At 37.5% G+C, this 9,057-nt stretch overlaps 1 protein-coding gene across 1 annotated transcript in view; it reads right to left on the bottom strand.

Moving 5' to 3' along the window:
* Positions 1-254: 254 nt before the first annotated feature.
* The window catches only part of XPR1 (xenotropic and polytropic retrovirus receptor 1), a 257,077-nt gene continuing 248,274 nt past the window's right edge, over positions 255-9,057 (bottom strand). The window contains exons 12-15 of the mRNA XM_049868482.1: positions 7,190-7,356; positions 6,294-6,433; positions 3,529-3,750; positions 255-879 (exon numbers count right to left, since the gene is read on the bottom strand). Of these exons, the coding sequence (XP_049724439.1) occupies positions 819-879; positions 3,529-3,750; positions 6,294-6,433; positions 7,190-7,356 (590 nt within the window). The 3' untranslated portion in view covers positions 255-818. The remainder of the gene's footprint in view (positions 880-3,528; positions 3,751-6,293; positions 6,434-7,189; positions 7,357-9,057) is intronic.

The following is a 9,057-nucleotide window of genomic DNA, read 5'->3' as shown; positions in this document are numbered from 1 at the left end:
AAAAATCAGTAATAGAAACTTTGGTTTAAAATTAAAAAGAAAAAGCCAAACTGGTGTGAATTGTCTCATCAAAGAGGTATTGTGGGACTGAACCCTCATAAGTGCCGTTCAACATTAGTTTCCCCTGTCTTCTTTCACTGTTATCACCTTCATTGCACAGGAGTTATATCATTCTCTTATGGTTAAGTTTCATAAATAATGAGAAAACTATATGTAACAAATACATCATATTTCCCACCCACCCAGCACCCTCCCCAAAATAAGAAAAGTTACATCAAATTAAAAAGTAGCTTCGTGAATGAAGGTACTGCTCTAAGTTGCACTTTCCCTGCAAGTGCGGCCAGTGCCTTTGCGCTGGGTATGAAGGAAAGGAAAAAATTCTCCACAGAAACTGACAAAAAAATTTAAAAACCAATGTCCGGTTTCAACCAGTCAAAACCGGGACAAGCGGGGGCCGAGAGATCTCGGTACCGTCCCATCAGAGGGTCCTTGTGTCCTGTTCTTCATCCTGATAGGTATCTGTGTCCTTGTGATTGTAAACAATCCATAGGATACTATGTTTTTGTTCCTTAAAATGTCCTCTGATTGGCAAAATGAAGTAAATATTTGTTTTAAAAATAGAAAATTAAAATTAAACCAGAAGAAAAGAAAAGAAAAACACAGTGAGCTTGTTTGGAGTCCATAGGATCCGATCTGGAAGAGCTCGGAAAATGTGTTATGTCTTTTGTTTCAGTTGGAAAGGTATTAGAGGTTGCGTTGGTCGAGGAAAGAATTGAAGAGAAGGAAAACCAAGGATGGTAGTCTAGACTTCTGAGAATTCAAGTGTTAGCTTCATCATCTGTGTCTTCTATCAGTACTTTAGTGTCACGAGCCTTGGATCTATTGGTAAAAAGGGGGGGGGAAGAGTATTTAGCCCATTAATAAAAATACAAACACATCCACATTATTAGGTTTATTTTCAATCTTACCACTATTAAACATACATCCTAAATACGTACTATATACTGCCACGAATGGACTATTCTTGGGGTTCCGTATTCAATTTCAGGTATTACTGGAAAAACACTAAGAAACTAGATTGCACCCAGACGAGGGCAACAAGAGCAACGGCAGGTCATGCGTAATGAGTAGTAAATCTGTAAGAAGTTCTGAGTTTGGGTATTGATTCTGGTTTTATGATGTGTATCTTTGACCTCTTTTTATACCAGTTTCAATCTCTGTAAAATAGGGATACCTATTTTACCTAATGCTACTTTCACCTCATGGGGATACTGCGAATATAAAATAAGAAAATGGATGTAAAAAGCATCGGTAAAGCATTAAACAAATATAAGGAATTACGAAGAGGATGACAGAAATAATGACATTGAACTATGCTAGAAAAGGTAGGTTAGCTAGCAGAAAAGTAAGACCTAAGGAGAGGCATGACAGTTACTTGTCTTCAAACAGCTGACAAGGTATGATGTAGGAGAGGAGGCTCATTCTAAGTTACATTAAAATGCCCAACCAGGATGAACTGGTTGAAGTTGTAGCACATTTCAGCTCAACATAAACTATCTACCACTATAACTCTCCAACAATAAAATCAGGTGCCTCTTATAGTTATGAACTTCAATATCAATGATGGACTTAACTATCAATCAGCTGATGCTTTTAAATTACATTACTATGTGTTTTATTTATTTAACTACAATGACCACCTATTCAGGATGCTGTAGAATAGATTCCTGCTTTGGACAAAAAATGAGAGTAGAAATGTTACTGTTAATGTAATGTTACTGTTAAAATATTCTGCAACCCATAAAACCCATGAGGTGAAAATGGTTTTTGGTGAAAAGGTATTATTCCTACTTTGCAGAGTGAAAACTGACATTCAAAAAAGTTAAATGCGTTAAAGGTTGCATGAGTCTTAAAGTCAGTACTCAAACTCAGATCGTTATTTTAGATTCTCTTCTCTTTGCCTTGCACATAACCTCTCTACTGTTCTAAATATCTTCCTCTGGTTACACTCTAGTTTCCCAGTTTTTCCACTAAACACCTGAAATTGGACATAATAATCTATTGCCAAAGAGCCTCCATGTTTCTGAAGCAGAAATACTGTGTGTTAAGATTGCCCTCTTCTGGTGACTAACAAGGATTAGACCTTTCAACTTCAGGAGCTCAAAGATAACCACACAGAACATTTTCTTCCAGCCCTCTGTAAGCACATATCTTGCTGACCTTCCCCACCCTTCATCCCCTGCTTCTTCCAGCTCTGCTTTCTTGGTCTTAAAAGAATTATGCTTTGTTTTGATGTTCTTCCTACTGACCTTTCTGGCCATTCCTTTTGTATGTTTATTCTTTTTCCGTAAGGCTACGTAAGTTCCCTGCTCTTCATTTTTCCCCCCTCTACTACCTTTTCTTCCTCAGAGAACTTTCAAATTTCTATCTAAAGCCTTACTTATTAAGTTAAAGTTTTGTGCAGTTACTATACTACTCCCTTATAACCAGTGGTTACTGTTACCACCTCCTGTTTTTTACTGTAAGCATCCTAATCCATGTCCTCACGGTTCTATACTTAAGAATACTGCAGTAGCCTTTCAGTTGGTCTTCTGGCCTTTAATTCTCCCTTTTCTTGCACAGTGCCAATAAACCTTCCTAAAATACTAATTTCGTAACGTCATTCTTCTATGAAAATATTCTCTGTGAGTGACTTTTCACTACCTACAGGATCAAGCTTGAACTTTCAGCCTTTTACAATCAGACTTCATCTATTCAGGTAAATTCTTCTCACTACAACTCCAGGCACATGTTTCTTCTTTCTGCCCCTCATTTCTGTCTTTATGTCTTTACTCATACTATGCCGCCTCTGGACTATTCATACACTCCTTTATTCATTAAAAATCTGCTCATGCCTGACTTAAGTCTCCCCCTTCCTTCCAATCCACTGTGCTATCTACTGTCTCTAAATTTCACATGTTCCCATCATATACCCTACATTTATTATTACTTTTAAGAATATACAAAGCCAATGACTGATAAAAATATTATTGTAGGTATTTGATAAAAAAAAATTTGATAAGAAGATAAAAAATAATAGCAGCTTACACCTACCGAGGTCTTTCTGACTGGGAACTGGTTTAAGTTCCAGGTAATAACGAATTGAATCTACTCAACCACCTGATGAGCAGGAGCCACATTCATCCCATTTTACAGTGGAAGGATAATATAAAGAGATTAATTTGGCCAAGGTTACACAGAGGGCAAATGGCAGAGTCAGCATTCCTAAAGTTTGTAACCTGAAAATTATTGTTATACAAAAATACTGAAGTAAATAACTTCCCAATGAATTTTTCCCCAGGCAGTGTACCTTTAATGCCAAATTAATAAATTATGCACTAATGACATTTTCACTCTATGTGCTCATTAAAACATTCTACAGGTTGACTCATATGAAATTACTATTAACCTGATAGCTTCTCGGCAAATAGTTATACCATGCTAAAACCTGAAGGGAATATGCCTCCCAGATGTGGAAGCCAGACTCACTGTGAAGCGAGGCGAGGCCGGCGTAGGGATATGCTCTGGCTGTACTTCCACGGCCGGTTCTTTTGGCGGTTTCGTACCCCATCGTCCTGGTCCATCATCTGCTCCAGGAGTGTCTGGTCATCTGCGTTTAGAGGAGCCACAGAGATGTCCCGCACAGCACGGAATTCACCACAGTTATTCAGATGCTCATTCTCCAGGCGGAAGAAGTTCCACACAAATCGCCTTAGAGGGTAGAGCAAGCATAAGCATTTTCTTATTTATTTTGTTGTTCAGAATGTACACAGCAAAACAATTCAATAAGCATAAACATTTTTATAACATCAAATTTGCTTCAAAAATATTTCATTATACCAAGTAAATTATTTACAAAATTTGAATATAGTACTCTTACCTGTAACCTCCTAATATATCAAGTTTCTACTCACGGAAACAAACACAAGGAATGAAGGGCTAGAGTCTTAAGATAAAATAGGAAATATGAGGAGAAAAGTAAGTGCAGAGTAGGCAACAGGACAAGACTCATGAAATGCAGTTTCAGAACACCCCCTCTCTTTCGCTTTATTCCACAAATACTCACAGAGCGACTGCTATATGAAAGGGAAAGGGACTGAATAAGGCAGACAAAGAGCCCCTGCCCTTATGAAGCATAATTGCTAGTGGCGGAGACAGATAATATAAAAGTAAATAAATAATGAGCTAAAGATAAGTGCTCTGAACGAAGATAAAGCAGGGCAAAGGGATAGAGTATGATATGGTAAGGCTCACTGGGGAAAGCTTCTCTGAAGAGATGGCATCCAGCAGCAACCTGGAAGATACAAGGAAGTGAGTCAGATAAAGATGCTGGAGAAACGTGTCCTAGGCATAGGAAATCCCAAGTGGCCCCACGTGGGAAAAGCCTTCGATGCACTGAAACAACAAGGTGAGTAGGACTAAAGTGGAATAAGTGAGGTTAAAACGAATGGCAGGAGATAAAGATGGAGAGGCAAAAAAGGGCCTGATTCACAAAGTGCCGTAGTAAAGAGTTTGGATTTTAAGAGTGATGGAAAACAGAGCTCTGAGCAGGAGAGAGATGTGATTTGTTTTAAAAAGATCATTTTATCTGCTGCACTGTGAACAGACTGAAGGGAGACGAGAACAACTGAAGGAAGACCTATTAGAAGGCTGTTGCAGTCATCCAGTAAAGAGATAATGATGACTTGGATTAAAATACTAATAACAGATGATGAGAAGCAGACAGCTCAGGAATTTATTTATGAAGATGAAGCTGCCAGGACTTACTGACAGGGGATGTGAGTTGTCTTAGGTTTTTGATTTGAGTGAATGGTGACACCATTTATTAAGATCGGAGGACCAGCAATCCCAATTCTAGAAGTGAAGGCAGGAATGCAAACAGAAACCTGTACACCAATGTTCTTTAAAGCACTATTCACAACAGCCACAAGGTGGAAAGAGCCTAAATGCTCATCAACAGATGAAGAGATAAGCAAAATGTGGCATATGCACACAAAGGAATATTACTCAGCCATAAAGAGAAATTAAGCTGTGGAACATGCTGTAACAGGGATGAACCTTGAAAACATTATGCTGGCTGAAATAAGTCAGTCACAAAAGGACAAATGTTGTACGATCCCACCTTGATATCTAGAATAGGCAAGTACACGGAGATCAAAGTTTACTAGTGGTTACCAGGAGCAAGAGGGAAGGAAGGTGAAAGGAAGACCCAATGCCTAGTGGACACTAAGCTTCTGTTAAGGGTGATGGAAAAATGTGGGAAAAGACAAGAGTGATGACTGAACAACATGATAAGCATAATTAATGTCACTGAACTACTGTACGCGTGAAGATTGTTGAAATGGCAAATGTTCTGTTACATATAGATACCTGGATTTTTTCTGTGTGGTATATATATAGATATGGTATATATGCATATAAGGAAACCCTGGTGTTAAGTACTACAGCTGCTAAACAAAAGGTCTGCAGTTTGAATCCACCAGGCACTCCTTGGAAACTCTATGGAGCGGTTCTACTCTGTCCTATAGGGTTGCTATGAGTCGGAATTGACTCAATGGCAATGGGTTTGGTTTTTTTGTTATATATATGTATAAATATATATATGCACACATATATATACCACACACAAAAAATCACCTGCTTCTCCTTTTAGCAATGTCAACTTTTCCCTTTATATTTTCAAGCTATGCTGTTAAGTACATACAAATTTGAATTGGCCATCACAACTGAATCTCAAAGCCTCCAGGTGTGGCAAGTTTCTTTACAGCAAAAGTGGCCTTAATGCTCTGCTTACCTTGGGGTTCCTGCTTTCCTTTACATTTTGGGCTATCTTGTCAAATGGTTGATGCTTTTAGGAAGATTTAAAAAACATCTTATTTGGCATTTTAATTGTTTTCACAGTAAGAAGGTTGGGCTGAATAACTCAGATGACTAAATTGCATGATGTGATTCTCAAAAGATTTAAATTTCTGTAATAAGCCTTTTTACCTTTCAATTTCTACACATGACTCTTCCAGTGGAACGCAATTCTAATAAAAAAGCTTATAAGTCATCATCAATAGTTATTTCAACTTTGTACGTATTAAACTCTAAATCCCTCAATTAGAATTTTCCAACTCTGAGGCTGATGAGCAGTTTGAGGGAAAAGTGTGGAAATTTAAGTTTTTCAAGCAAAAGTTACAATAAATTCTATAAGTATTGAACCTCTTTTAGGTAAAAACAATCTTTGATAAACTTTTTACTAGTTTGCTTACCGGAAAACCTCAAGGGGAGCAAAGACAGTAGCAATGATGTCTCCAGAATGAGGCAACAAAGTCGTGGAGGTAATTGAGATTTGGATAGTCCAAGCAAAGCGCAGTATCACATCCTCAATGATGGCACAGTAGTAATAGGCCTGAGGAACAGTAAGCAAATTGAGTGTGCTCACCATCACATTTCTCGCGAATACGCACGCCTCTGACAGCGATGGGAATGTACATACATGCCCGGACAGGTAAATTCCTCATCAGTCTTTCAATAAGCACAGGTTAAAGACGAATAAGGGTTATATTCTAATTTTTTTTTGCAGAGAAGTACACAGTGTATTTTAGAAAGATTTCCACCAATTCCATTTTTTCTTAAAAGGCTCAATATTCAAAATGAAGTTTTACTGAATTACAGTATTTATTTAACAAATATATTTTATTTTCATGTTGTATATTAGGCTCTCTTCTAGACGCAGAAGTTCAAGCCAGGTGAGATCCTTGATCTGATTGCAATTACATTCTAGTATGTATATTTTATTTAAAAACCTTTTTTTTTTTTAACAAAGTAATACTAGTCAATGTCAGAAGGCAATTAACCAAAAAACAGTAGTCCCCTTGCCAACTTCTCTTCCCATACCCTAGAGACAAATATTTTCAATATCTATAGCTATTTTTTATAATATACGCCTTTTAGATTTCTAAATAATGTGTGTATACTGCTACATTTTGATTCATCAGTTTTAGACATTACTCACCTGCTCATCTATCAGAACAAGCAGTTCAAAGCTTGCATCACTGCTATATTGGGAGGAGGGCGGAGGGAACAACAGGGCATTATTGTACTACAACAGGATTTAGCTGGTGGAACACTTGAGTTTTCACACACAAACGTTCTGTGTACATACTTTTTGGGGGTAAACAATCTCTTCCCGGAGGAAGGTATTTTCTCCAGCATTCTTATCAAAGAGACCCCAGTCCATCTTCAGATCCCAGATGAGGGTATAGCAGGAACTGATGGTGCAAAAGACAATCCACAGGTAAAAGAACACCATGGTGTCTGAGTGACCTCGTTCTGAAGAAAGAAAAGGGAAGAGGTGAAGAGAAAATAAATACACTTGAGTAAAAATCTTCATTACATACAGCTAACTGAAAAACAGATTCCATGTGTGTCAGCGTAGAACTGCACTCCATGGGGTTTTCAATGGCTGTAATATTATGGAAGTAGACCATCAGGCCTGTCTTCCAAAGCGCCACTGGGTGGATTCGAACCACCAACCTTTCGGTTAATAGCAGAGCACAAACCACTTGTGCCGCTCAGGGACCTTAAATAATAAGTAACAAAAGTTAAATAACAACAAATATGATTCCCCTAAAGTCCAAAGTCATTATCGCACATTTGTCAAATATATCATATTTGTACAAATGTTCATTTGGAGTTTTGGAGGTCTATGCTGAATACATACAAACCCAAATAACTGTGATAGAAGTTTTCATTGTTAGAAAAGATGCCATTTTAATTTCTGCCATCAGGTGGCAGCTCAATGGGGGAAAAAAAATTCTGAACCACTAACAAAGAATGTGTTACCTTCGCTTCAAGAAATTCTTGGATTGCTTTTACGTTAGAACATTTCCCTCACACAGCTAGATTCTGTCAATACTTTATGGTGAAGGCGATCAGATAATTCTAATTCTAGATGAAATGCCAGAAAGACTGATGAGGAATTTACCGTCAGGGCGTAGACGAAAGCAAATTTCCCCCAAGTTACCAAGCAAAGCACGCTCTTCTTGATTCTGTTAGAGGTTGTTTACTGATACAAAGGCCTCATTTAACTTTATGCTGAGAAAATTGTAAAGTAACATTTGACTTTACGCCAGAGGCACTGTAAAGTGCACTAAATTCAGAATAATAACAATAACTCACAAACACAGTTATATAATTTAATCTTTTTGGCTCTTAGGTCCTGCACATATTCTCCAGTGAAATTCCTTTTTAAGTTACACAGTCATCATCAAGATGCTATTCTTTAGGTGCAGAATATGGGAGGAAACCTGCTAACATGGTCCTGAATCAGCAGGAAAAAAGGGCACACCACATCCAGTGTGAAGCAAGTTTCAATTTTGGACAGTTTCCCAAAGGCATTGAAACATTCCACTGAAAAAGTAAGGAAGTAAAATATTATGAAAAAAGATTAAGATGTATCACGCATTATCCGCAATCCTTCCTAGTGAGAAACAAAGAAAGAAAAAAAAAAAAAAAAAGAACACAGAAAAACAAGTGTTTATTACTCAGTTTTAGGTATTAAGTAGGTGCAGGATGATTTAAAAGCACCCTTTAGAAGTTTATAATCTAATTAGTGAAACATACATTTATTATTAATGATATTTAGTGTTAAAATGAAGTATAAACAAAGTGCTAGGAGAATGGGAATGTTTCCAACATGGAAAATAAGAGGAAGCAGCATTTGAGTTATTTCTAGAAGGATAAACAGTATTGCAGAAGTCAGACAGATAAGCTAGGGTCATTTAAGGCTGAAGGAAGATACGAAGAGGCATGGGAGTAAAAAAGTGCAAGGTGTGTTTGAGAAGCTGCAAATAATCTAAATCTAGTGTACATGAAATACAGAAGATGGAAGGGGATGAGTATGATTTGAAATGAGGCTGGAAAAGAAATTCTGGATCTGACTGTGGAGTGCCTTATTGTGACTTAAGGTCAGACCTGTATTTTAGAAAGATAAGTGATTGGGAGGTTGCTTGCATCAGCATTACTTAACCG

Source organism: Elephas maximus, chromosome 24, assembly GCF_024166365.1.
Source record: "Elephas maximus indicus isolate mEleMax1 chromosome 24, mEleMax1 primary haplotype, whole genome shotgun sequence".
NCBI classification, from domain to species: domain Eukaryota; kingdom Metazoa; phylum Chordata; class Mammalia; order Proboscidea; family Elephantidae; genus Elephas; species Elephas maximus.
The sequence above is the reverse complement of the archived record's forward strand: the minus strand, read 5'-3'. Positions and strand labels throughout refer to the sequence as shown.